This window comes from Fomitiporia mediterranea (assembly GCF_000271605.1).
Source record: "Fomitiporia mediterranea MF3/22 unplaced genomic scaffold FOMMEscaffold_4, whole genome shotgun sequence".
NCBI lineage: Eukaryota > Fungi > Basidiomycota > Agaricomycetes > Hymenochaetales > Hymenochaetaceae > Fomitiporia > Fomitiporia mediterranea.
The window spans coordinates 947,201-974,673 of NW_006760389.1; the positions used below are offsets into that span (position 1 = coordinate 947,201).

Below are 27,473 nucleotides of genomic sequence, written 5' to 3' on the forward strand. Positions count from 1 at the left end.
ACTGCATTTCTGTTTCATAGATAAATTTATTTGTTGCTTCCTTATTAAGTGACATAATAGCTGCTGTATGCTCCTCTGCATCCTGTTTTTGGTCGATTCCTTCAAGCCATTGTGGAACATTATTCCAGAATGCAGGGTCATACACCCCCTCTCCTGCTCCCTGTCTTCGCTGGATTTCTTGAAGGAAGTGATTGATTGCTGCTCTTAGCTCAGGCACCTTCTCTCTCTTTTGCTCCAGAGTAAGTTGATTTCCTCTACTACCTTGCCCTGAGAAAATTGTTAACGCTCGAACAAGACCTGCGAGGCTCTGGTATATATATCCGCCTTAGCATTTCGTTTCATGTGATGTCAGTTTATCATTATAACAGAAAAGAAGTCTGCTTCATACCTGTTGTTGTGCTGTCCGACATTATAGTAGAAACCAATGTGCTGTAATGACGTGCAGTGCCGCAAAATAGTAATTAGGTTATGTCAGGGGTCTTTACACAGGAGAACTCGTTCTTATCCTGTCTGCAGAAAGCAAACTTCACTTTATAATTATACTGTTTTAGCACTTTGCAGCACATCATGGAGACAGAATCAGAGAATCTATGAAACAAGCTAACTTTGTACTATTACTTTTGGAAATAGTCATCAGGAATCACCTCGGGAATACGGACTTCTTGTTTTGAACTTCATTGAGTGGGCGTGAGAGACACTGGCGCGACGACCGTCCGTTAATTGACGTAACATGAAACATTGCAAGAGCAAAAAAGCGAAGATAGAGAAAGAGCCTGTCAAAGGTAGCATGATGTATTAATACATAACAGAAGAGAAGGGAAAAGTGGGTTATGAAAGGCGAATGAAGTTTCCATATTTTCCTCGAAATCCGTGATCCATAGTCTTCCTTTCAAGATATGAATAAAGTAAGGAAAGTACGCTTCGCTGCATAGAAGCTATGTGACTAGGCGGTTCTTTGGTACCTACTATGGTGTAACGATCCTGCACAGCGTGCAAAGTACCGTAGGAACGACAATGCATATGCGCGTGTGGCAAAATGTTCTCTTCCAACGTACAGCTTTGCAAGCAGTTGCCTTCGTAACATGACGTCAGAAAGTCGGAGGTCTAGACATAAAGGGAAAGGGAGGAGTCCTTTCCTGATCCTGATACATTTGTTACATATGCTTTTATCTGGCCGAGGACATCACAATTAGAAACGTACATCACAAGGATCACTTACGTAGTGGTGTAGGCACCTTGCTTCCTACGCCCTGCTCGGTCCTTGCCTCCGACTTCGGCTGCTATCTGCGGCCATGGCAAATTACAGTCTATCATTGTAACAAATGTGAATCCGGCATTGAGTAGAGAATAGTACATAGATTGCTGCAGCGTCCGAAATTAGATTTTGGTTGATGGGTATTGTGTACATGATATGTGGATGCAAAGCAGTACAAAGCGCTTAAGGAAAGCCTGAGGAGGGAAGCGCAAGGAATCGGGAGCAGAAAAGTGTACGAGGATGAGCAGTCTCTTGCCATGGCTTCCAAACAAGGACTTCAGAACCCTCTTTCAGTGATCTCGAATCATGATCGTTGTGGCAGGATGAGAACAGAGTAGTGCACTCGAGGCCATCTAGTGCGGCGCATATCGCAAGGACAGAGCGAATAGCACCAGCATTACGAGAGTGCAAGTTCGCGTTCCGAGAAACATGGATAATGCTCTTCACGCGAAGACGTAGGTCAGCTTGAAGTCGTTCGGAGTGTGATGCAAAGGGTTCGATGTCCTTCTTCCAAAGAGTCAATGCGGTCGACGAACGGTTGATGAGAGTCTGTGCACGTTCAGCTAGCCCATTCCTAGCGAGAGTCAAAAACATGCTGATGGGACTGGAAAAGACAAGTAACTCACCGGACGAATCGATTTCGCCTCTTTTCTCCCTTTTCCGGGCTCACAAGCAATCCTCTCTGCAATTCCACATGTTCGTCGCTCGGCTCTTCTTCAGGCAAGTCCAGTATCGGCGGCTCTAAGGCTTTCATTGCGGAGAGCTTGCCCTTACTTCGACCTCCCAAGTCGAAATTCGGTGCTGGTAAAGGCTTTAATGATGACGGCGTTTCGCCCGATGCTTCGTCGAGACTTGGAACTTGCAGAGCGTGAAAAGGAACAACCTTGCGTCCGGGTGTTGCCACATCCGATGACATTGATCGTAAGTCTGGTGGACGGATGCGGTTGACTAATGGGGTGGTTATGCCATTCTGATTCTCGATATGAACTACTGGAGGTACGATTCGTGCTTTCTTGCGTGGTTGTGCGAAATCCGTGTCTGACTCTGGTAACGGTAGTCGTCGCGGTCCTTGTAAGGTGGCTTTCGGACGTCCTAAATCCTCCGCAGGTGTTACAGTTCCTGTAGTCCTTTTGAAAGTGGACATGGCTTCCTTCGGATTCAGCGGTAATCCGGATAGACGCTGAGGTTTCGGTCCACCCATAGCTGAAGACACAGGCTTCACACGAAACGCATCTTCGGAAGAACGGATAGCAGATGCTATTGATTTGGCTTTAGTTAATTTTCCGTCTGTGTGTTTGGGCTTCTCATGAGCGCCAGTTCGCGTTCGTTTCTGATAAAGAATACGAATGAGTACTTAAGATTAAGTAATTGGCGGATTCAACCCACTGAGACGGTTCCCTCACCAAACGCAGATATAGGAGGGCGTTTCGGCTTTACATTTGTGTCGGGCATAAGTAGGTGCGGGTTCGATTTTCTTAATACATGTATGGATTCTATGAATGATTCAGGGTAGACAAAGGATGCATGGAGGAGTGAAACTGAAAGTGCTGAACGCGTTCAACGCGAGTCCCAAGCATGATCGAGTCTAATATTAGTCATAAATAGTCACGTGATAAATATAAACGCGTAAATAGACGATAACAACGCACAATAAAACGATAATTTTCCCGAATTCGAAATAGATAGCAGTACTTAGATTCAGAAATCTGTGTCATTTAATTCCGTCCCTATTGAAATATGTATATGACAAAAGCAGCTCAGCAAAGTGATTCTAGTAGTCTCTGGTTGGTAATTATTGATCATAAACACATAACTCAATCAGACGTAATGTAGTTAGGTTCATCAAAGCCAGCGGCGTGCAGAAGAGTGGCGAACTATCATCCGAAATGTCAGACCTTGAAATCAGTAAGAACTTCATGATGTACTTACCTGTACTTTCACAATGCTCTTTAGCTGTCTGAAATCGTATCCCTCACGCTGGCTGAGATCACCAGAGTTGTGGTACATTGGGTCTGCAATCGGGCCTGCGCGTTCAAAGACTTGCGTTGCGGCGAAACCTTGCTCGTGGAAGGACTGCAAACTCGTCATGAGCCCACTATACGCAAAAAAAGGATACACATTTTCATACCTGATGGTCACTGCAGCATGCGGGCGTGAAACCAACTTCCAACTCTGGGCTGTAGAGTGCAGAGATATTGGAAACAAGTTGTGCGACTTCTGGTGTGCCAATCCTAACTGAGGGTTAGACGAATTAAGAATTTTCGGGATGAAAGCGCGCACAAATCAGGAAGACCCAGCTGTGGAGGTTCTCCGGGTTTGTGATATGCAAGCATATCGGCTTGTATCATTAGCGTGATGTCTGCGTTCACTTCCCTCAGTTCTCCTGCAATATCTATTTCAGCAAGGAAATTAAGTGTGAATGGGAGAGAACTCACGGGCATACGCTCTCGAACCCAGCAAACCCTGCTCTTCTCCGGCAAATAGACACAATTCGACATTTGATTTGAAAGTAATCCCGGACTGTCCAATTGCGCGAGCCATAGCTAGGATCGACGTAGTTCCTGACCCATCATCATCGCCTCCAGGAGCGCGTGTATTTCCGAAGGAGCCACGGGAGTCGTAGTGCGCACTCAGGAGAACGAGTGCGTCGGTATTTTCTGAACCGTCATATCGACTAGAGACGGAGTTAGAAATACTAGAATTATTCGAGGAGGAATAAATACATACCAGATAATATTAGGAGTGAAACCCGGGAGGAAGTTACGTAGTCTGCAATCTGCCCCGGTGCTCTCTATTTGCTCCACAATCCAGTGCGCAGCCTTCCGAGCGTCAGGGTGGAACGAATGCCGACTTTCGATATTGCTCTCTGGCGCTTCGCCTGTGAGCCAAGTTATATCCTTGTGCATTTGCACAATGGAAAGGCTATCTACAAGGCGTGCAACCGTCTTGTTATACTGTAGCCCTTTGAGTATTGAGCGTACGCGAGCAACATCTTTCGAAGGGACTGGCACAAGCGGTGCAGGTGGGTGATTGATAGCGTAGGCCTTGTGATATCGTGAGAGAATGGTATCAATGGCAAAGTCTTCAGAGACGCGGCCTCGAAGCGCAATTAAGGAAGCAGATGGACTCCGGTAGAGAACACGATAGCGGGATTCTGTAAAAATTTGCTGACCATCCTCTACGGCTCTACCATCTGAGAGGGCGGTGTCCAAGTAACCCCAAGCGTTGGACGACCTCAGTTCTTGCAGAAGCTGTTCTTCCAAAGCCATTTCGCCGATCCAGTACAAGGTTGTCGCGTCCTTCGGAACATCAATAAAGTCCCCAGCATCCATTCCCAGAGCTGCTGTGCTCTCGTACGCGCACTGAACAGAGGGGAGATAAAGGCTGTGATTTCCATATGTTCCAAGGTACCCCTGAGCAAAGCAAGAGTTGGATGGAAGCAAACTGTCGACAATGGCAAGCTGCATACTGTTCAGTGCCATCATTCGGATGATAGAGAAGGCGTTGTCCTCTGCTGTCGCTGTTGTCGTTTCGCGTGCAAGAGGCAAGAAAGATAGCGTGAGTGTTGAATACTTAGAGAAGATCACGTGATGGAGTACTCGTGAATTCGGGACAAGCGCGAGAGGCGCGTCTTGACTTTTGAACGTGAACAACGACGACGGCAGACATCCACCGCAGCCACGCTGCGCAAACCATGGAGTCGATTTCGTCGTTGCGTTCAATACTTATCTCGACGCTCACTGGCGGTGATTCTCAGGATGGAGAACAAGAACTGTTTGACGAACTCTCGTCTAACAAAAAGCGTCTTCTGAACGTCTTTGACTTTGGTCCGAGGAACGCTGAGGAGCAACGAGAGATTGAGTCTGGTACGCTTTACTTGTACTTCTCAGCCGCCAGCGTTGTATAACCATGTCCAATAGGAAAGGTGACAGTGGATGGCCGATCGCTCTCAGTTAACGCCGAATTTGCTCGCCATGTCGCATTCATTTCTCAGCAAGTGAATTGTTCGGAACGCTTTGTTGCTGCCGTCCTGCACTATGTGCTTTCCAAGAACCCGACGATCGATAAAGTCGAAGCTGTTGAACAGTCCGTTCTTGCATACCATCAGCTACGACGCGAACTTGCAGATTGTCTGCGTTTTGTGTTTGAAACTGCGGCAAAAGCTGAAGAGCCAGTTGCATTGCCCATTCATGCCCTCCTTAACGACTTCGTTAGACGACAACTCATCGAAACTGCGGGACATGGCTCGATTACGCACCGTATTTTTGTGGAAATCGTCAACTTGGACACGGCGATTGCAGCTGCGAGAATTGCGGTCACTAATGCAGTCTCGACAACCAATATCCCGGGACCACAAGGTAGACTGAGTTCTTATCTTGCAGATAATCTAATTGTTTCCAAAAATACTCACTCTTGTCTTTTAGCTGGTAATGCCAACCTTGGACAACCGATACTCCAGGCTCGTTTGGAGTCTCTTCTCTACGAACGACGCAATCTCGCTATTGCATTTTACTTTATTGCGAGATCAGGGTACCTCGCATCAGCTGAACTGTGTCAGGTCCTGGAATGGCTTATAAACAATCCTAAGAGTGAAATGGCGCTTTACATTCTTTCAGCTTTCTTCGCTTCGCTCGACTTGTCACATTCTCAACGTGAATCGCGAAGTGCGCAGCTGCGAATATCAATCACCAAGGATGCTGCCGTCGTATCTTTTGTTAAAGCGAAACTTGCTCCCACTACGGAATGGAAGGACACGTCGCTAAAAGCTGCCGTGAGCCTCAAATGGACATTGTTTCTAGCAGAAGTGCGGTATCGAGACACATCTCTGGAACATGTGGAGGGGTTTAGGAATGAGGATTTGACCATGCAGGTGTTTAACGCTATTCAAGCCGACGCCTTTTCTTTCCTGTTGCGCATCGTCTCTCAATTGAATGCGGACCGTAGCGTGTCAAGCCAACTTCTTACAAATAGTATCGCTCCCGGCACCGCAATAGGAGAGGCGAACGAGGCGAACGGATCAATGTCCAATGAGTTCAAGGGGAACTTACTTCATGAGATTGAGCTGCTACTGCGATCACTTCTTACGCATGCGCCAGCAGAGCTTCGCAAGGTCAAACACAAGCAGGAAGACCAGTTTCGACCACGGGCGGATAGGCATGCACGGAGTGGGTATAGGCCAACTGAGCCTAGTGTGGAGACCTCTCCACCACGGAACGATATTGCGATCCTCTTCCAACTGCTCGGTCAACTTTATTCTGTGTTGCCCGAAGATAGCGCAATTCAATTCTGGGGAGGCGCCCCACGTTCGGATTTCCCCGAATATTACGAGGTCACAGAAGCAGAGACTGGTAGACTACCATCCTTCCTTAGATGGGCAGTTGAAGTACGCGAACCGGACCTTATTATCTGCGTATTCGATATGCTTGCTGGTCTCTCTACTGGAGTTGCCTGTGCTGAATGCGCGTACAACTTTATGGCAATGGGATCTCTGGATGTCGTTCATGGCGTTGGGCTGGACAGTAGGCGATATGAAGCAGCAACTGTCTTCACATGGAGAAGCATCTTCGGCGAGCTGGAAAGCTGGTCTGCACTAGGCACAAATCAACGTCCTCAGCACGGCGTGGCACCTGCTCAATTACAAATCGCACCTACAGATGTGCTTTTGGGACTCGCATTCCTCAAATTCACTGCCGCTGTTGCGGAACACTCTGTACAAGCACGCATTGCTATCGCAACGCACCCTCAGTATCGCACAATCAGCTGCTTAGTTTCGCTCATTCCGCTCGGTGTCCCACTTGAGCTCAAGGGTGCTATCTTCGAAACACTCTCAGCATTCTGTCACCCAGGTGCAGGCATGCAAGGCGTAGACATCTGCAAGAATGTGTGGGCGCAGATGGAACGGCTTGAGGTCATCAACGTACGAGGTGGGGGTTTTGCATCCAAAGGAGTCGAAGTTGAGCTTGAGGAGGTGGAGTCTGTTCACCGAGTTTATCCAGCGACCATCGCATTCCTCGAACTTTTATGCACCTTGATCCACACTCCGAAGCGTGTGCCCCTTAAGAACAGAGTTACTGAACCCGAGCCTGTAAACACTGTTCCCGAAAATTTTGGGCAGCCATATCGAACACTTGGAATCGGACCTTACGTTAGCTTCGTGGTGGACAATGTACTGGCCAAGCTCCCTCGACGTGAATTCTTGGCCATTTCGGATTCATGGAAAATGGCCGACCTCTCCTTCTGTTTCCTCGAAAGATGCCTTGCAAGCTACGATTTGGAGTCGCTACCAGGCTTGGCGGAGGAGTACACTATCAAGGGTCCAGAGGTCCTTACTCCCCTTGTGCATCACCCAGGATTTGATGTTCTTAGCCGCATGCTCTCCGAAACGCAGCTTCGAACAACTTTGCTCACGTATGTCGTAGAAGGTGCCGAAGAACTGCCGCGGCAACCCATAACATCGCGTTTTATCAACGTCATTTTACGAGTACTTCGAATTGCGGACAGAGTGCTCGAAATCGAGGATCTCTTCCTTGACCACCTCGTACCCGCTGTTTCGGACTTTGATGATATCGTCATTGCAGGTACACGAGTTTCTCAGAGCTTCCTTTCCCGGATCGGCCAGGGCCTCTCACTTGACCGCAGATCCATCCCTGCCATCGGGTCATACGCGACCTGCTTGACGAACTCGGAGATCAAGTACATGGCCGTAAAGATTTTGTCCTCCTTGTCCCAGTCGCCGTCTTTCCAAAGCATCGCCTCTCTCATTGAACGAAGCCAAGAATCTACGATCATACTCGATGGCTTCGTAGATTTACTAGGAAACGATAGCACGGATGACGCCAGTGATGCTGAGGAATGGGCGGATCTCTGGACAGGCGCTGGAGCACCGGATTTAGAGGGAGAGCAGGACTTATTTGCTCAAGCTATTCAATTGGCGATCCTGGACTTATTACTTCGTGGCACAAAACGCAGCAAATCTTCTTCACTCGCTTTTCTCTTATTGTTTGGAAAGACCTCACCAGACGGTCAGGTTCAAGATCCGCACGCACTGGGCTCGAGGGAACTATGCTTGCATGTCATTCTGAAGCTTTTGAACCGAGGGATACCTCGCTTAACCGAGAAGAGCAGGGACAGAGAACGCTACGATGCAAAGACACCTTTGTTCGAGTCTCAGCCTGTCCTTGCCGAGAGGTTGTACAAACTCGTATACCAGCTTTGTGAACATCCACGGACGAGTGCACCGATGATGCTTTACTTGCGGACACGGGAAGACTTCTTCGCCCGTCACCTGGCTGCAATGGCTGTACATGCGCCTACTGACAATCGAGCGCCAGTCATCGAGGTGGCATACAACGATGGTTCCCGTGTAGTGACAACATGCACATCGGCAAAAGCTTTTCTACAATTACATTCTTGGTTGCTTGACCTTGTTTCACTGGAATTGCATGTTTTGACGAACAAAGGGCAGAATCAGCGCGTAAAGGAGCTTCTCGATCTACTTTTTGGAACTACTGAGACGTATCATGGGCCGGAGACCGACTGGGAACACGACATGTTCCAGCCATTCAATGACGTTGGCCAATCACGTATACGAATAATTGAAATATTCCAGTCGCTTGAATTTGAGTGGTATGACAGTGTCACCGTCACGCCTGTCGACCTCCAATTTTATGGGGCACTAAACCTTCAATCCTGCATCCGTACGGATGAAAGTGGCTGTGAAGTTGTTGATCGCGCCGCACTGTTTGAGCTTCTAAGCAACGCTCGTAGAGTGCTGGTGCGTCAAGGCCAGGTCGTCAATGCCCTCCACAGCGCACAACTGGACGCGGAAACTAAATATGTTCTGGAAAGCTGCGTCGTCGAGAATAACCGACGTGAAGTCCAGTTTGCTCTCGGACTGGGATATGAATCGTGGAAAAAACTTCTAGACGTGGTACTTACTAAGTGCTTCAATCGTATCTCGCATGATCAGCGAGAGAATATCCTCTTCGACCTGTTGCATGTAGTCCCTCCAGCGATCCACAACAACGCCCTTCCTGAATCGTCCGCTACGCTTCTCGCCGAATCCCTGCTCCTTCTTGTCACAAAACTCAGAGAAGAGCGTAAGCAGGTGCAATTGCTGTCCGCATCCGACTCAATGGAATCAAGTGCCTTGCCTGTTGAACGGATGGCCGCATTATTGCGTCATATTCTGGATTGTATACTTGAGAGTCATAGAGGTGACCTTGTGCGAGGAAATCTTTACGCTGCCCTGATTAACTTCGTTCATCTGGCTGCTCCTTTGCCTGGTAATCCTGCGCCGCCCAAGCATATCGGTTTGTCCCGAGAGGCGTCCTTATCGAATCTAACGTCTTCACTATCATTGTTGGGGAGTGACGTCCGGCACGCCAATGGGCACTCTACATCTCTTGAAGCCAATTGCTTCGCTGTTATCAAGCCTGTCATGGAGCGCCTCATAACGACGATCTCAAAGGATGCAATAGACGGGACTGAAGTTTGGAAGACCATAGCATTCACGTTACTTGAATCACTAACGAGAATGTCGCACCTCGACTCCAGAAATAGCATCTTCAATACGCTTGATCGATATGGCCTACTGTCAAATTTCGTGCACAGCATTGGGGAAGCAAATTCCACTTTGCAGGATGTTTTACAACCAGAACCAGATGATCTTAATCCTCTTTACGTATACGAAACAAAGGTGACATTCTTCATCCGGCTTTCGCAGAGTCGGCAAGGCTCCGAAAGGCTTCTGGAGAGTCGGATTCTTCCTGTTCTCTCACATGTCGATTTCTTGGATTCAAGACCGGAACCGGGCGACTCGGCACTTGGTATGTACACTAAATCGAAGAACGACATCTAAGGCTGAACAATGCACAGATCATGACAGCTTCCTGCCATCTACACTGAGTCGATATCACCAACTTTTCGTCCCAGCCTTACAGCTAGCCACTGGGTTAGTTGCCACTCTGGGCTCCAAACATGCAGTGGTATCGAAACAGGTAGACTTTTTTATTCTTGCTTGTAACCTGTACTAATAACCATTCAATCCTAGATTCTTGACTTTATTCATAGTCACAGAGATACGCTGGTAATCATGCTCAAGCAAGATGCATCGCTATTCGCTCTTTCGTCGATTCAAGAGTTGGATTTGATAATTTCTCTTTGTGCTCTGGTCGTGCCGTCTGTCCCGCAGACCGACTTCGTAAGTATTGGAGTTCTGTTGAATGTCAAATTTCTAATATAATCATGCAACGTTAAGGTTGCGACGAACTCTGGTTTCGGGAGCTTGCACAATGCAATCCTCGCCGTGGCAGCGAGAATACTTGGTAGCGGGAGATGGTTGAGCTTGGTTCGGCCTTCTGATGAAACTGAAGCGATTGAGTCCAATATGCGTGGCTCTGGTATGTTCCTGCAATATTCATTTATCGTGTGTTGAACTGACCCATATATGAAGAGTACGGGGTTGAAGGCTCGAAGTTTGATCACCGGGTTCGTCAAGTAACCCAGAGCCTGCGAAGATCAACCGTGAACTATTTATCAGTGGCAAGTAGTATCTTAGGTAGGGTATCAGATCATCGGAACGACTGTTTTTCAATTCATAACAACCCACAGATGCTGAACTAATCGTCGTCCTTTCACCCACGTTAACACCCCGCGATGAGCGAACATCTGGTGTAGCAGGCACGTACTGGGACTATTTTATTTTTCGTTTCAAGTTAATAATTGTTTCTCTTTCAAGTGGCATTGCCGAGTCTCAAAGACGCGATTGATTTCCTAGATAATATTTGCGACGAATTACTCGGGACGATGCAAGAGATAGTAGACGCGGCATCGGAGCTGGAACGTCGAGATCACATTCGGGTTGACCGGATCGAAGAGGTATATTTCAAGTCGCTTCTTGACTATATATCAATATGTCTGAACGATTTTCCTGCAGCTTGTCGACGATGTAGAACCCGATGTCCTGCGCAAGCTTGATATCAATCAACGTCGAGCATTTGTTTGTAGGATTCTCGAACGATCAATTGCATCCAGAAGGGCGCAGGTCGAAAGCATCTTGTGTAAGGTCTGCTGTACTTGAGGCTTGTACAAAGTTTAACAGTTTACATCACAGCAACTGTTGAAATTCTTCTTCATCTTCTCTGGAGGCATCTATGTTACTATGCGTCCGGTCAAGCTCCGTCAGGGTCCACGTTTGACCGACAACGCCCATTCAGCAATCCCCAACCATCGTTATCAGCATCACAGGCGCATCTCAAAACCTCAACGCTTCGTTTCCTTTCTATGCCTGACGTGCAATCATTCCGCTCGGAAGCCTCTGCTTTCTTAACAAAAATTCTTGAGAAGGTAGATGGAATTGAGCTTGTATGTGTCCGCATATCTCTGCGATCGAAATCGGAACCAGGCTAATGTTTTGACTCCACAGAGCGAAGAGCTCGCGGGAAGGAGTTGGCGATCGAGCCAAACATATTTGGAAATTATGAGTCGGTGCTTACGAGAAGCAGTGGCGACGGGTGCACCCTCACCTGATGATAGACGGGAGTGAAGATTATGTCCGGCTTTGTATTTGATTATCTGTCTTGCATTGTATTTGCTTTCAAAATCCTCGAGTCAAGGCGTAACCTCGCCTCTGAGTGCTTATATGATTGATGAGTTTATTCATGCCTGCTCATATTCGACACGCACTACATTCTATATCCAATTTGATATGGCAGATTCTTGCCGCTGCTAAAACTGTTAACATACAGCCAGTCGTCACTTCGTAAACGTTAAGTCATAACGAGATGGAAAACAGGTCTCATTCCAGTTCCACAATAGCAGGCATGACAAAGAAACATTACGAACAAAATCGCAGACAGATTTCAAGGCACTGCAACATATTTCATGAGATCTCTTGCTCTACATGACCATACAACCACCTGCTTGCCCCATAACTTGACGTTCACCAACAAAGCTTATCTTCAAACTTCCAAACGAGCTTTGAATGTCGACAATCGATCCAGACCAATTTTTCCTGCTCGCTATATGTCATACATGCACATTATTATGCTTGCATGTTAATATAAGAGTATGACCTACTGTATCCAGCAGACCTGTAGTTGCCGATGAAACAAGTCCTTGCACTGCCAGTTTCTGAAAAGGTTACGAGACGAGCTTTCACGGCGTCGGAAAATTCGAATGACGTGCTAAATGGGACCGTTCGTACTTCAGAGTGGCCGGACGTTCCCGAGCTTGATTCGCGTTCTGCAGATGGTGCGAATGGAGTAAAAGAACTCAAACGTAGATTATCGTAAATTGAGCCGGTGCTGAGCGTTACCGGTCCCACGAAGTCCGAAGGGAGTGCGATGTTGATGTCACCACCATTAGATGAAGCTGATAGTGTGAACGGGTAAACGGAGGTATTGAACTAATGTAATTCATCATCAGACAATTTCCTGTGACTATCCGAAGAAGAGTTACACACCAGCTGAACGTCGACTTTACCTAACCACGATTTGCAATGGACGTCTATCACTGCCCTTCTCGCATCATTCCTGATGCCTAGCTGAGACATACTTTCCGTCACAAGCCAAATATCAGCGGCGATACTTCCCCTTCCACATTCAAGAGTAAGGTTGGACTTCTTCGTAGGATTGTCTACGATGAGATCGGCAGGCATCTCGAGGCCTGGATCGATTACATATGTCCCACTTATTGGCATACGGTATTTGACAGTTTGGAAATTCGTCGCTTGCACATTTTGAGGTGGCTTAAAGTCTCTCTTCGGATTGGAAGACGTCTCGTCTTTCGTTCGATCGTTGCGAGGTTGCTGCGATGGGATACGATTCGGGCGAGGATTCATACCTACGACAAAGCACGGTTTTCATTAAAGAATATACATACCAGGAGAAAATCCATACTTTCCATCCGCGAGTCTGGAGAATGAGAGCGAATGCTGTCTGTAGTCATTTTTACAGCATATATTGGTTCAATGAGAAGCCCAGAAACTCAGATTGTCAGACGTGGTACTAGTAAGACGATGGTCATACTCTGCAGAAGGTGTGAAGTAGGGCATATTCGATGGGCCTCGAGGCTTCCTCATTCCTTCCGATTCTGGTCAGATTTCATAGGGGGAGGGAAAGATGACGGGATAGAACTTGAGAAGCTGATCAGGCCGTTCGACGCGTGTGCTCGCCGCCGCTGCGCGTTATTTACATTTATTGACGTGTCCTGGTATGTGAACTAAAAAGTAAAATCCAGATGCCGCAACCCAGTTACCCTATACTTTTTCTTTTTAATTTGAAATTTTTATCGAACTGAATCCTTTTTCCAGTACCTTTTCGCCGTATCGGCCAGCTACAGCGTCTCACATGACCAAAACGTGCTTCAATACTGCTTGTGCAATGTGCGACCGTCTGGCAGATTCAACAGTCTGTATATCTTGCGCAAACCTAATTTTCAAGATATTAAAATATTGTCTATACCTTGGCACACTACTCAGCAATATCATGACCAGAATATCCGACTCGGGGCCGCTTTGTCTGTGGACTTCTCGTATTCTTCGTTGATGTGTTACCCATCCAGCATCAAGATTCAAGAGATTATTCGGCTGGTCAGAGTCGCTTGTCTACGTCATCCCGTCGGCGAACGGCAAACTTGGCCCGTCATCAGTCTTTGTTGTTTGTAAACTATATCATCCAACAGTGGTCGTGGTAATCTGAACATTCGTCAATCTGGTCGTGCATTTCATGATGAGCGCTGAGCAGCCAGGTATTACATTACAAAAATGGATTGGTGCAGTTGCAGTTCCTCCATTTGGTTCTCTACTCCGGTGATTCGAGACACTCAACTGCTCTTATCGTTTCTGCTGGACTTGCGCTTCCCTGCAGCGGTCTGGCATCTACCGTCTAATCCCGAAATGCCTGCAGTAAATATTTTATTCTCTGCCCAGCAGGCCACTTGCGCGAGAGGACCAAATATGAGGGAGTGGCAGCGCTTGGCACAATAAAGTGTTCTAAGCCTGGAATTAAAGAAGAACAGAACTGCGATTTAACCTGTTTCATGCGTGCCGAGGGGAGACGTATGCGAGCCACTTGTCATTCATTGTTTGTCAACCCTCGTAATGTCGACTAAAGGTCTGAGATTCATTGCCGAGCGGATGGGCTATAAAAGACGATCGCCCAAACGAACCTTCCCTCTAAGCTTCGTCTCCCCGAAACAACGCTAGAGCTGCAAGATGTCCTTTGCACCTGCTCCTCCGCCTCCCACACCGCTTGGTCGTTATCGAGTACTGTCACCGTTGGCCGGAATACGTGTCTCACCACTCATACTCGGAGGCATGAGCATCGGAGACGAGTGGGCCAAAGTCGGCATGGGAGCAATGGACAAGGAGTCATCTTTCAATCTCCTAGACGCATATTATGAAGCCGGAGGAAACTTTATCGACACCGCCAATGCTTAGTAAAGGCTTCAATCTGTTTGAAGGCTTTCACTGGACTGATTTGTCTCATAGCCAGGAAGAATCGTCCGAGATATTCATTGGAGAATGGGCCGAAAAACGCGGTATCCGAGATCAGCTTGTGATTGCAACAAAGGTGTGGATCATAACTCAGGCACGTGCACAGAAAAATTAACGTCTTGAAAACAGTACTCCACACTCTTTAAGCGCGGCGATGACATCAAAATCAAAATCAACTACATGGGCAATAATGCAAAGAGTCTCAAGATCAGTGTAGAAGCCAGTCTCAAGAAGCTTCGGACTCACTACATCGACATTATGTATGTTCATTGGTGGGATTTCAATACTTCCATCGAAGAAGTCATGGACAATCTGCATCATCTTGTCGTCGCGGGTAAGGTTCTATACCTCGGTATATCTGACACGCCAGCTTGGATCGTCTCCTACGCAAATCAATACGCCAAAGCCAACGGCAAAACACCATTCGTGATTTATCAAGGTGCATGGAATGTAATGGACCGTAGCTTTGAGCGTGACATTATTCCCATGGCACGGACGTGTGGTCTTGCTCTCGCGCCTTGGAATGTATTGTCGGCTGGTCGCCTACGCACGGATGCAGAAGAGAAGAGGAGGTTAGACTCGGGTGAAGGGGGTCGGACGTGGTATGCGCCTGAAGGCTGGATGAGAAACGAAGACGAAAAGAAAATGAGCGCGGCACTCGAGAAAGTTGCAAAGGAAATAGGCACGGAACACATCACTGCTGTAGCCATAGCGTATGTTATGCAGAAAACGACATTCGTATTTCCTATCATAGGCGGGCGCAAGATCGAGCACCTGATGGCGAACATCGAAGCTCTTAAAATCTCGCTTTCTGACGAGCAGATTAGCTACCTCGAGAGCATAATTCCGTTTGATCTTGGCTTCCCCCAGAGGATCTTTGTTCGTAACCGTTCCCTTTGCAGTTCCTTCACATTTCTGATCTAGCTCTTTAGGGAGATGGAACACGCGTTCTGGAACACTTAACCGCGGATGCTGGAAAGGAAGACAGAGTACCTCCGAGACAGCCTATCCGACCAGCAAATCTCGGTTGAACTTGATGTGTACATTATGTAGCACGAGAAATTCACCTTAGTCTTGTCAGTTGTGAAGACTATGAGAGTCTGTTCTACGAAAGGAATATCCGGGAGCTATTTCATTGACGCCGACTCTAGATAAAGCGAGTCAATGGTAGCCTTCTTTTGCTTTTGATCGCATTTGGACAAGGAGAATTGCGCAGTATTAAATTTATAAGGCTGATATCCCAACATTTGGAAGTCACGTGTCACTATCGTTATGCAATAGACCGTAGACGTAATAACACAAACTCGCTCAAATATAGAACTACGGTCTACCGTGTCCGAGTCGCCTTGTATTCTCAACGAGAGAGCAGCGCATCAGCGTGTTAAATCACGAGGTATTCAATACAATTAACTCTTTAACCTACAGAGCTCATCCTTCCATACTACGGACTGTCCAAGGATCAGAAGTTGTGCACTCGGGTTGAGATGACAAGCCTGGTCTTTGTGCGTCCTTTCACCCCAGCTATTCTTCTAGCCTGGTAGTATCATCTGGCTTATCTGACGCTTAAAGGCTGAATTGATTTATTTTTTGCAATGATGGTTGTGCACGAGAGTGCGGAACTGCATCCACCGTGTCCTTGCCAATAAACAATTCATGGACTCCCACTTGGTCTCCTTCATTAACAACAGAACGGATGTTTCTTTGCACGATTGATTATGCTGCTGTTTGTCGCTCGGAGAAGAACATTTGAATTCCATGTTTTGGCGCGTCGGCATGCATTCTTTGAGAGTCTTCGGCCCATTAGGAATATGACCACGCCTCGATCCTCACAATAATTTACTACCGGGCTTAGGCAGGCAAGTTCATGCAAGGACACAACACTCCTTCAGGTCAAGCTCCTTCTGCCGACTAGACATGTCTGACATGCATCCACTCTGGCACGGTCAACACTTTGGTTCTGAACGTTCGGAACCGGTGTCTTCGATTCATGTTCCCAAAATAAGGCATTGGTTCCTATTCAGGATGGTTAAGTGGTAACTTCACTGTACAGTCGAAAACTAATTTAATGGTATAAAATCAGGATACTTTTCTCTAGTCTTTTCAGTACTGGGAACTCTTCTGCTTTGTCGACTCTAGAATGTCTCAACTTTTCCAGGCCCCTCCTCTACCTCCCACGCCTCATGGGCGCTATCGTGTGCTCCCCCCTCCCTTCGCCCAGCCGTGCGTGTCTTTCCGCTCCAATTTAGAGCGAACATTGGCGATAAGTGGTGCCATTGGTGCGATGGACAAAGAAATCTCCGTCAAGCTTCTCGACGCCCATAATGAGAAGAGGGAACTTCATCGACACCGCGAGCAATTAGTAAGAGATTAAACCATACTGATAGTCATTGATTTCCAAGTCGAGTCGAGACTTCTGAAATGTTCATCAGAGAATGGGCTGAGAAGAGAGGCATTCGAGAACAGCTCATAATTGCTACGAAGGCAAGTAAAAACGGGTTAGTACATACGAGTGTGCAAACTAATTCCTTCAGCCTCAATACACCTCATTCTATAATCGTGGTGACGATATCAAAATCAAAGCTAATCATGTGGGAAACAATACCAAATGTCTCAAAACAAGCATCGAAGGTAGCCGAAAGAAACACATTACACATTACATTGACATCCTTAATGTTCACGGGTGAGATTGCAATACTTCTGTTGAGGAAGTTATCGATAACTTGCATCACCTCGTCACTGCAGGAAAGGTACTCTATCTTGGCATTTCTGACACGCCTGCCTGGCTCGTCTCTTATGTGAACCAGTACGCCAAGGCAAGCAGGAAGACACCATTCTCCATCTATCAAGGCGCATGGAACATCATGCAACGTAGCTTAGAGTGTGACATATCTCTATGTCTCGTTAGTGCGGACTCGCCCTTGCGCAATGGGGTGGCAGGCTGCGCACAGACAAGGAAGAAGCTGAACGAGAAGCCTCCGGCGAGAACGGACGCAATTGGTTCACGCCTGACTGGAAGCGCAACGAGAATGAGAGGAAGTAATGTGCAGCGCTTGAGAAAGTCGCGAACAAGGCGGGAGCAAAGCACATCACCGCCGTTGCAATAGCGTACGTGATGCAGAAGACGCCATATGTATTCCCAATTATCGGTGGCCGAAAAGTTGAGTATCTAATGGCGAATATCGGGGCCCTCTCAATTGCTCTCCGATGAACAAATTCAATACCTTGAAAGTATACTTCCGTTCGATCCCGGTTTCCCCCTCAACATGTTTGTCAGTTGTTTCCTTTTCTGCATATAGTTCACCTGTCCTGACAAGTCATATAGGGAGATGGAACGAACGCCGGAACAGGATTACTTGCCAGCACGGCCCACGAGGATAAATAGCCACAAGGACAGCCATCCAAGCCGTCGAACAACTCTTAATAAGCATAGTTTTCTTACAAGAGTCGTAGGAATAACGCGAACCTTCATAGTTTTGCTGTAGCCGCCTCGCTCTTGTCATGCAACGTTTTGAATACAATGAGATCTTTCATAACTGTTAAATTAAATCATAAACCCGACGAATCCACTGGCTCCATCAAGGTCATTTTAACACCACCACGCTGCGTATTTTTATCCTTCTCGACAGAAATTCGTACAACGACTTTGTCAAATACGGAGATTGTGACATCCTTTCCATCTTTCCCGGAATGCGGGATTGTGACGGTGTACTTTTCTGCATCAAAGGAGGTCTCGCGTTTGAACATTACGAGGCCTTCAAGACCGAGTCTGTTATTATACCAGAAGCATTGTGAGTTTTGCATTTAAACTTGGCTGGGAGAAGAGACGAACTTTGAAACAAAAACACCCAAACCATTGCGGAATGTCCGAATTACGAACGCTTCTTCGCTCACTTCTACCTCTTTCCCGTCACGCATTCCACGCGCTTTTAATGCAAGTCCGACGTAGAATTGCACGCTTGCACGACCTGCCATTTGCGCCATACGGTGTCGATGGTTCACAACATTGAGTATACGCTCAACGATAGACTTTGAGTGCAATGACGCATGCAATGGCGCATAGTTAATCGCCGCAGCAAGTTGACGGTGAGCAAGCACATCTTATCGGAAACGCGCTACATTAGACGTAATGGGATATGAGCAAAGGTAAGACGATTACCTGCATATCGCCGAATCGGACTGGTGAAATGTGTATATATAGGACTAGCAAGTCCGTAATGCGCGAAAGTATCCCGAGCTACACTGCCTGAACAGAAGTACTCTGCAGAAAGCATACACCTGGTGGCCATAATGCGAACAAGAGTGTTAAAAGCGGGCTCATTTGAATCCTGCCCATTATTATTAGCACTGGGGAATAGCTCATTTGAAACCGAAACATACGATGCATTTATCCAAGGATGCCGCAAGCGCTCCGGAACTCGAAACATCGAGCGTCATGTTTTTCCGTTTCTTCAAGATATCCTGCAACTTCTCGAAATTCGTATGCGGTGGTGGCAAATGCCGTCTATTGGAAAGAAGTAAATCAATTAATTACCTGATTCGTATAGAGCAGACATGTCTAATACTTACCTAAGAACAGCCGTCTGCGGGAACGTCTCTTGAATTCTCTTTGCGACACTGATATTCGCAAGTAACATGAACTCCTCGACGAGACTATTTGTCTCATGAAGTTCCTTTTGTTCCACGTCGATCGGGTCGGACGATTCAGAGCTGTCTAAGTGAATCTTGACCTCCGGAGATGCGAGATTGAGTGCTCCCGCTGCCATTCGTCCCGCTCTAAGCTTGCGCGCAAGGCTATTTAGGAGCCGGATACTACTTGTTAACTCGTCTTGCTGATGTCTGGTGGGAAATGGTCAGCGCCTGTCGACAACGAGCGGAAGAACACTCACGGATCATCCTTTCGCAATTGCGCCTCCTCGTACGTGAAGGCAGCTTTAGATGCAATAACAGACTTCGAGAATCGAACATTTACGATCTCGGCTTCCGAGGTTATTTCCTGCGCGTTGATGTCAACACTTGCAATCGAACCGCAGAAGCAAAGGAACAGACCCAGATGACCGAGAAGGCCAACCTTTCAACGAAAGGCCTCAAAGAACACAAATTTGTCCCTAAGAGAGACGGAAGCATGTCAATACGCTTGTCAACGAGATATACCGTCGTCCCCCGTGAAGCAGCCTCGTGGTCCATCGGATTGTCAGGAAGTACGAAATGCGAGACGTCGGCGATATCTACAACGAAGGTCAGCAAGTTCCTCAGCAAAAATCGTCTGAACAACTTACGGACGCCAGCTTCGATGTTGCCATTTGGCAGCTGCCGGGCATGGAGTGCATCGTCAATATCCTGACACCCTGCGCAACAGCAAAATCAACAATCTTCAAAAACAAAAACTCCTCCGATATAGCATACCGGGAGGATCGATGCTGCAAATGACGAAGTTCCTCAAGTCTTCTCTATCCCTCCACTCCGGAGACGAAATGTCCTTCGGAGGAACGACCCAACTGTCACCTTCCTTCGGCAAGCAATCTAAAATGGCTTTTCCAAATGGCCGATAGGGCACCTCGTATTCTAACAATAAACTCTCCTGCTCCGCTTCTTTACTCTCCGCTGCACCCAATGCACGCACAAAATGACCTTCGGGATATCTTGAATTGACGTCCCATCTATCAATAGACACGAGGATCTTCTGCCCAAGTAACGAAGGTGCCTGACGCGTTCGCATGCGAATGCGCGGAAGTGCTCGAGAAACCGGCTGTGCGAAGACAGATTGGAGGGAAAGAGACGTTGAAGCATCGGAAGCGAGAGAGGCACGATCAATGTGGCAGACAAATGCACGCCAATTACGTTTGATGATCCCGACGATGCGTCCTGTGGGCTGCTTTTCGGCCGATGGTTTGGTTTGGGATCCTTTGGCCTCACGAGAAAGCATTTTGCGTTCCTGTTCCTCTGCAAGTGCTGCATCCACGTCTTCTTCTTCCTCAGATTCGTCTGGGTCATCATTCCGTAGAGTTGCTAACATGCTATTAGTTAATCAATCTTGGCGAAGGAAGAGAGCCCTACATTCTTGGTCGACGACGGCATCTGCGGGTGCCTTCCAATCCTTCTCATCAAATACTTCCACGACAACCACATCACCTTGAACTGCCCTGTTCATGTTCTCCCTCCCAATCAACAGGACGGGTTTGGTGAATGCAGGTACAGATACGTTCCCTTCGAGGTAATTGAACGGGTCGGGATTGAAGTGCCCTTGGTGCAGATCACCAGTTCGAATACCGGCTTGGAGCGTAGATTGTAGCAAATACTATTATTAAACAGCGTCAACTGTGGGGACATGTTTCAACATAGCAACAAGCAAACCTCTGGATAAAGTGGACCTCTCCTTGCTGCTGCGGATGTCGTTGGTTCGATTACCGTCTCTCCAGCAGCGGAGAGCAAATCGAGTAACCGATCTGCATCTTTCATGCCTTCAACGTACTGTCGCACTTCGATGGCTTCAATCTTACACAGTACATCAAAACTTGAAATGAACTCACCTGACGCGCATATAACGCCCTCCGCCTCCGCCCTTCTTCTATTCTCTGCATCATCCGAGAACAGTATGACAAAAGGAAGTTCTGCCGACTTCTGTGAACGCCGTTGGAGGTGCGTTTGTGCAATATGTTCATTATACCATGCTGCTCCTCTACGAATACCTATGCAAACAATGCTTGAGTATGACTAGTGAGAGGTTGAAACATAGTGAAACACACTCCGGTCATTCCTATCGTTCGGTGATTCATTATTTTCTCTTATGACAGCGGTCTCTCTGATCGATATTCAAACGTAAACATAAAATTCCTCCATGGACAATTGTGAAGTTAACATACCTCCGGAACTCATTGTAAAACACCCAAATCCTTTTTCCGCCCTGACCGTCTGCCGCTCCTTCTCCCATCTTGATTAGGGCCTGCAGCCTCGCATAAAGTGGCAGCGATCGATGCCTTACTTCCTCCAACACGGTCTGAAGGAGCACAACTGGCGGGGTAAAAAGTGACGACTCGAAGAGATCCATCTGGTGCAGGAACACATTCGTGTCGGGCAGCACGAAGTGTTTGTTACCGAATGATCTGTGCTCGAGGACCGTGATACCGTAGAAAGGGAGCAGGGCTGGGCTGGTCGACGAGGTAAAGCTTGAGGAGGAAACAAGGAGCGAGCACGCTGAACATCCCTCGATGCCACAAGAAACATCATCCCGTAGATATCTCTCTCTTAACACTACAGTCGACATTACCATCACGCATAACATGCATTGATTAGGACTGTAATATGCACGGCACCTTTAAGGACCTTCCCTTTTGCCGTCTTCCTGAAAAACTTCCTCTGTGTCTCAGCTGCGTCACTCCTCGACCGCTTTTGGATTGTTATTTCTACCATGTTCCCTCAATGCTGATGCGAAGAATCGATGACAAAAAGTTGTCAATACCAGTAGAGATGCAGGGTGCATAGACACCTTTCGTCAAGTTTCAAGCAAGCAAGGCCAATAGAATCTTCAGGGTCACATGATTCGGGTTAGCCAAATTAGGCATGCAAGACCAAGTTTAGCATTCGAATCCCTGGACCATACATCGAACAATGTCAAGCCTGCACCTTATGCTTCCAAGATAAAGCCTGTCTGACAGCAGGATTAACGGCGAGGTAACAAGGTTGGAGAACTTCATGGTGAGACGGGATGCGTGGCGCGGTCAACTTGAAGTGCTCACTTTAGATAGAGGCAAAGTACGTTCAGTGAAAACATTTAAATTATCTGACGCCCTTGAAGACTATCAACATCTAGAAGTCAAGATAATCTGCCTCATTTTTCTCCGTATTGCTTTTCCCAAAACAACTTTGCTTACTGTCTTCCTGGTAGGCTTTTTTCCATGATGTGCAGAGTGGCTATATCGAACTTGCGTAGCAGCAATGAAAGCTCGTACACGCAAGGTGTGTTCCCTCACCTCATCATCCCCGTTAGAACTGTCAGCGGTTACCAGCCTTGTGCAGTTTCGACAAGCTAGGCATTCAGACTGTTGGCGCATGGACACAAGTTCGTACCTGCTGCGGGACTTAATCCCATTTGACCAGAGCAATCCCGACTCTCCAAAGGCCCACCCCGGCTGGTGTATGCCACTGAACGACGCAAGCGGTGCCTTTAAGCTGAAACATAAGGGTGATGAACCGCTTTGCAAGGGAAATTTCAGCACAGTATGGGTGAGTTATATCAACTTTCGACCTCTGTAAGTTTGAGTTCACTAGAAGATATGCGCCATCATCATTTGAATATATATACTGTGGGACAAGTTACTGATAATAAATTCGCGATCTATAGCGAGTGGAACGAAGTGATTTTCCCGACAACGTGGAAAAAGACTTTGCCGCAAAAATAACTTTAAAGAGAAGAGAATTTGGTACGAAAATAGTCATCAATAATAAGAAGCCCGGGAATGAAACTAGAAGGAAAGATAATACGGACGCGTTAGTTGAGGATTTCACGCGACGCGAAGCACGGCTACTTTCTGAGCTTAGACATAGAAATGTGGTACGTCTCACTCGTTGAATGATGCCCATATCATTCGCCTGGTTTACAGTAGCTGTAAGTTGACGTGCTATGGAGCTTTTGAAAACAAGATCTTGTGGGTCATTGTTCTCGAAGTTGCAGAAGGTGGAGAACTATACGATCGCCTTCTGAACTGCATAAACACGTTACAATTTACAGAAAAAGCAGCAGCGCATTATATGAGGCAATACACCTTCTTTGAAGTAGACTAAAACTAATCCGCCATGACATGAAAAGACAGCTAGTTGCGGCGATAGCTTCATTCACTCAAAAGGAGTTCTCCACAGAGACATCAAGTAAGTCTAATAATGGCATGCTTGACGAATCTCATTGCTAGTCATGAACAGACCTCAGAATTTATTTATAAAACGTACGTATCAGACATCTACACCCTTCACCAACGATGAACTTCTGCTAGGAGATTTCGGCTTGTACGTCATGAAATAATCCGGTTACATCCTTTGTTAATGACAGTGGCCAGTGCAATACGAATAGACAATCTAGAGAAAAAAGCACCGACTGGAACACCACTGTACATGGCTCCCGAGGTATTTTGTTTACAGCAATATTCATACGGAATGGACATATGGGGAATAGTGTAAGCAAATCATGAACGTTCTGTAGAATACCGTAGAATTGACGTAACCAGAATGATCACATTTGTGCTCATTTCTGGAGAAAACTTTTATCATACCTTGCTCGCACTAAGTAATAAACGGAGAAATCGTAAAGACTTTGAAGAACTTCTCTGTAGTCTAAACAATAGAGCAATACAGAGGGCTTTAGCAAGCACTAAATTCTCTTACATATCTCACTCAGGTATGGTATGTGTTATGATTCTCCACTCTCATACCTTCAGTTCCAAGGGTTCTGCACCCTTCCATACTGGAACTCAGGACTTCTGTCCCTCAGGGGCACTGTCTATGGACTATATGTGTGCTGACTCTTACTACTACCCTTCCTTACTTCATCATTCCATTCCTTTGACCACCCCTTCATTCTTTGTTCATTTTATGGTCTCTTACCCTTTGTCCATCCCTTCATTCTTTGTACCTTTATCTTTAACCTTTCCTTTCTTTCATTCTTTGTGGCTTATCATTCTTAGTGGCTCATGCTCCCTGAGTGCTCTTGTGTAGTTTAGTATATATAGGCATACAAGATCAGACTAGTCCTGTAGTCTTGATCTTGTCTACTCTAGGTAGTCCTGTACTCTTAGGCTTACTCTATATACTCTACTCTTGTCTCACTCACTCTCTCTGCCTGTTCTATGAGTTCTGACTATGTTCTGGTGCTTACATTCTATAGTTCTGTTGTGTAGGATAGTTGTAGCCTGGGTCCCCTTGCTAAGCCTTTGGGTCCCTTCTACACTGTTACTGACATTAGATTAAGACTACCTATTACTACTCTACAACTCTCTTATGTTTTGAGCATTAGTACTCACTGTTGTGTTGATCTCTTTTCTTTGTCCTGACCCTTTTACATTTTTAAATTTTAAACTTTCTAAACCCTTTTAAACTTTTACCACCCTTCTTCTATTCATTACCCCTTTTAGTTTAGTACTGATTCCTTTGTAGTGTAAACATGAACCCTTCTACACTAACTACCACCCTTACTGTCCTACCAGATCAGTAGTTACAAGCAGAACTAGCTTAATATGTGTAGACCTCTATTCAAGAGGCCTTTACTAACTACATACCTTTAGCCCCTTCAGAACCTATTCCAATTGTTTCAGAAGTTACAACCTGTTCTAGAAAGAAAGTGTATGTAGCCTACCCTTCAGACTTTAATAGGTAACACTTTGAGGACTTCTAGTGCCAAGTTGAACTATATGTGGCTACTACTTCAACTAATCTATTTTCAGATCTTAATTGTGTCCTATTTGTCCTCTCCTTTATGAAGGAAGGCAACACAGTCACTTGGGCTTAGAACTGGATTGAAGGATATTAGATCAGAAGCCTGATCCAACTTTAGAACAATGAGTCATATTCAGAATTCATAAGGCAGCTCTGTACTTCCTTTATTAATCTGAATAAGAAGTGTAATATGTAGAACAAGCTTGTATCTCTGTAACAGAGCAAATGTTCTACTAATACCTTCTTTCAGGAGTTTGATATCCTAGCCTAGAAAGCAGGATTCATACTTGGGTTCAATAATGTTCTTATCAGAATGCTTGAAAAAGCTCTCTACCCAGAACTGGTTGATAAGATTCTTAGAATAATACTAGAACTAGTCACTTACACTGAGTAGAAGACACACACCATTTCCTTTGACTAAGCTGTAGCTTGGATGTATTAAGTCTGTGTAGAACACTCACACATGTGTCTAGCTCTAACAGTTCTAAGCTCTTGAATCAATCTGCCTATAATTCACAATCAATCTATTCTAATAAACATTAGAGAAGCCTAAAAGTAAGGAGTATACTTTACTTACAGAAAGTTAGAGTACTAGATTAAGGACTGTCTACAAAAGTAACAGTATATCTGTTAGGTCATTAGAGTAATAATGAGTGACAAGCAGGATTTGTAGTAAGAAGCCTTTTCTACAAATCCAGAAGTCATCTCAGAACTCTTAGACCCTGACTATGTACTCTAGGATTTTGTAGAGGCCTAACAGTGAATACAGTACTGAAGAACTATGACTTGAATTTTTTAATAGCTATGTTTGATTTAATGGATACTGTAGGATTAGAAGTAAATAAAGTAAGAAAAGTAGAAAAAGTAGAAAAAGTAAATCAACAAAATTATTTATTAGAAAGAAAAAAGTTAAAAACAAAAGTAGATAGTTCTCCTATTCCTTCTGATTCTTTTGATTCTTCTCTTCACACTTTATCTGAGTCTAAATCTGTACAATCTGACCTACTATATTTGTGTTCTAAGATCTCAGAATGTTCAGAACACTACCTAGCCCTGTTCACTACTCAGTAGTTTGTCTATAGTATTAAGTAGGAATAGTCTCAGCTGAGTTTACAGCTAAGGACATGAGTCTGTCCTTGTTGAAAGAGAGAGGTTAATAAGGAAATGTTAGTGTATATACTCACCCTCTTAGACAATAAGGCTGTACAAGCTGTATGTTCCCTTCAGAACAAGTAGTAGTTCATCTGAGAATGTTCTAAATACTAGCTTCAGGTCTCTGTCCTTTTAGCTCCCTTCTTAGGATCCTCTCAGATCTGAACAATAACTCTGGTAGACAGTAAATACACTAGTTTGTATAAGATATACTCACTTTACTAGTCCTAATCCTTAGGAATAGTAACAGAATAGAGTATAGAGGGTAAGACTTGTAAACTTGTAGTGTGAGAGGGTAAAGGAGTCCTACTTTAATCAAGCTGCAAGTGTAGCCTAGTAGGTTGGTAGTAGAGTACTTTCAAGTACTAGGTAACTTAAGTTAATAAAACTATCTTTTGAGGGCCAAACTGGCCTCCTTATATACCTTTTGCTAGAGTAATGTTACTCTAGTAACTTTAGTAACTCCCTTCACTGTTGTTCCCATGAAGTAGAGCTGGCTAATCCTTTAGACTGTATGCTACACTGGTTTGTGTCTTCTATTAATCTGCTGACACTAGTTTGTGTCTTCTTGTATTCTAGATTAATCTTCTAATGACTCCTTTACTGTATTGTTATGTTTTTTATACTTCCTCTCATACTTCTAATGACTCCTTATAAGTCCTCCTGACTAGTTATGCTGTGTAAGCTGTGTAATACTTTTCCCATGAAGTAGAGCTCTCTATTGTTCCTATGACTCTGTCTGACTCAACCTGTACTTCCTGTACACTAGTTTGTAATACACTTTCTTATAAGGTAGAGTATTATGACTTCTAATGACTCCTTATGACTCTTGTAATATAAAAGGCTGTACTTCTGTACTACCCCTAGAACTTACAACCAAAGTTCTAGACTGTCTTGTGTACACCCTAGAACTGACAACTAATGTTATAAATCTTTCCCTAAGTCTTCTTTAATAGACTTAGTTTAGGAGACAATTATCCTTATTAACTTCTAACCTTATCTTTATACTTCTGTATTCAATCATAGAACTTACAACCAAAGTTCTAGATTGTCTTATGTATTCCTCATATTGTCCTCATATAGTCCTCATATTTATAACTTTATTACTTTCCTATCTATATAGGCAAAGTGTATAAAGGAGACTACTTT

General features: G+C 45.6%; 8 protein-coding genes across 8 annotated transcripts; 4 read left to right on the plus strand and 4 right to left on the minus strand.

Moving 5' to 3' along the window:
• Window positions 1-1,400: 1,400 nt before the first annotated feature.
• On the minus strand, window positions 1,401-2,707 carry FOMMEDRAFT_166578 (uncharacterized protein; the record flags this gene model as incomplete). The annotated part of the gene is made up of 3 exons (XM_007264508.1): window positions 1,401-1,829; window positions 1,882-2,585; window positions 2,642-2,707. The coding sequence occupies 3 exons, from the start codon at window positions 2,705-2,707 to the stop codon at window positions 1,439-1,441; spliced, it is 1,161 nt and encodes a 386-aa protein (XP_007264570.1). The 3' UTR covers window positions 1,401-1,438.
• Window positions 2,708-3,069: 362 nt separating this feature from the next.
• FOMMEDRAFT_81345 (Zn-dependent exopeptidase) lies at window positions 3,070-4,524 on the minus strand (the record flags this gene model as incomplete). The annotated part of the gene is made up of 6 exons (XM_007264509.1): window positions 3,070-3,129; window positions 3,191-3,328; window positions 3,384-3,486; window positions 3,536-3,638; window positions 3,691-3,929; window positions 3,983-4,524. 6 exons carry the CDS (start codon window positions 4,522-4,524, stop codon window positions 3,070-3,072), a joined length of 1,185 nt encoding a protein of 394 aa, XP_007264571.1.
• A 425-nt stretch (window positions 4,525-4,949) lies between these two features.
• Window positions 4,950-11,801, plus strand: FOMMEDRAFT_153883 (uncharacterized protein; the record flags this gene model as incomplete). Its single annotated transcript, XM_007264510.1, has 12 exons — window positions 4,950-5,121; window positions 5,176-5,613; window positions 5,680-10,083; window positions 10,133-10,254; window positions 10,308-10,457; window positions 10,515-10,656; window positions 10,710-10,814; window positions 10,868-10,927; window positions 10,995-11,134; window positions 11,193-11,316; window positions 11,370-11,620; window positions 11,682-11,801. The coding sequence occupies 12 exons, from the start codon at window positions 4,950-4,952 to the stop codon at window positions 11,799-11,801; spliced, it is 6,228 nt and encodes a 2,075-aa protein (XP_007264572.1).
• A 239-nt stretch (window positions 11,802-12,040) lies between these two features.
• FOMMEDRAFT_18538 (uncharacterized protein) lies at window positions 12,041-13,282 on the minus strand. The gene is made up of 4 exons (XM_007264511.1): window positions 13,156-13,282; window positions 12,720-13,099; window positions 12,335-12,662; window positions 12,041-12,276 (listed from the first exon to the last, which is right to left on the minus strand). The coding sequence occupies exons 1-4, from the start codon at window positions 13,202-13,204 to the stop codon at window positions 12,155-12,157; spliced, it is 879 nt and encodes a 292-aa protein (XP_007264573.1). The 5' UTR covers window positions 13,205-13,282; the 3' UTR covers window positions 12,041-12,154.
• Window positions 13,283-14,466: 1,184 nt separating this feature from the next.
• Window positions 14,467-15,820, plus strand: FOMMEDRAFT_104966 (arylalcohol dehydrogenase). The gene is made up of 4 exons (XM_007264512.1): window positions 14,467-14,695; window positions 14,748-14,829; window positions 14,883-15,632; window positions 15,686-15,820. The coding sequence occupies exons 1-4, from the start codon at window positions 14,472-14,474 to the stop codon at window positions 15,782-15,784; spliced, it is 1,155 nt and encodes a 384-aa protein (XP_007264574.1). The 5' UTR covers window positions 14,467-14,471; the 3' UTR covers window positions 15,785-15,820.
• Window positions 15,821-16,890: 1,070 nt separating this feature from the next.
• On the plus strand, window positions 16,891-17,961 carry FOMMEDRAFT_153886 (uncharacterized protein; the record flags this gene model as incomplete). The annotated part of the gene is made up of 3 exons (XM_007264513.1): window positions 16,891-17,112; window positions 17,459-17,750; window positions 17,801-17,961. 3 exons carry the CDS (start codon window positions 16,891-16,893, stop codon window positions 17,959-17,961), a joined length of 675 nt encoding a protein of 224 aa, XP_007264575.1.
• A 338-nt stretch (window positions 17,962-18,299) lies between these two features.
• FOMMEDRAFT_80215 (RNB-domain-containing protein) lies at window positions 18,300-22,160 on the minus strand (the record flags this gene model as incomplete). Its single annotated transcript, XM_007264514.1, has 15 exons — window positions 18,300-18,519; window positions 18,583-18,850; window positions 18,910-19,078; window positions 19,131-19,254; window positions 19,320-19,589; window positions 19,640-19,746; window positions 19,800-19,978; window positions 20,030-20,098; window positions 20,157-20,759; window positions 20,808-21,048; window positions 21,105-21,229; window positions 21,281-21,439; window positions 21,497-21,552; window positions 21,614-22,001; window positions 22,064-22,160. The coding sequence occupies 15 exons, from the start codon at window positions 22,158-22,160 to the stop codon at window positions 18,300-18,302; spliced, it is 3,075 nt and encodes a 1,024-aa protein (XP_007264576.1).
• A 488-nt stretch (window positions 22,161-22,648) lies between these two features.
• On the plus strand, window positions 22,649-23,953 carry FOMMEDRAFT_27108 (uncharacterized protein; the record flags this gene model as incomplete). The annotated part of the gene is made up of 9 exons (XM_007264515.1): window positions 22,649-22,706; window positions 22,757-22,809; window positions 22,848-22,973; window positions 23,092-23,301; window positions 23,391-23,522; window positions 23,561-23,615; window positions 23,657-23,750; window positions 23,801-23,917; window positions 23,944-23,953. 9 exons carry the CDS (start codon window positions 22,649-22,651, stop codon window positions 23,951-23,953), a joined length of 855 nt encoding a protein of 284 aa, XP_007264577.1.
• Between the last annotated feature and the right edge of the window lie 3,520 nt (window positions 23,954-27,473).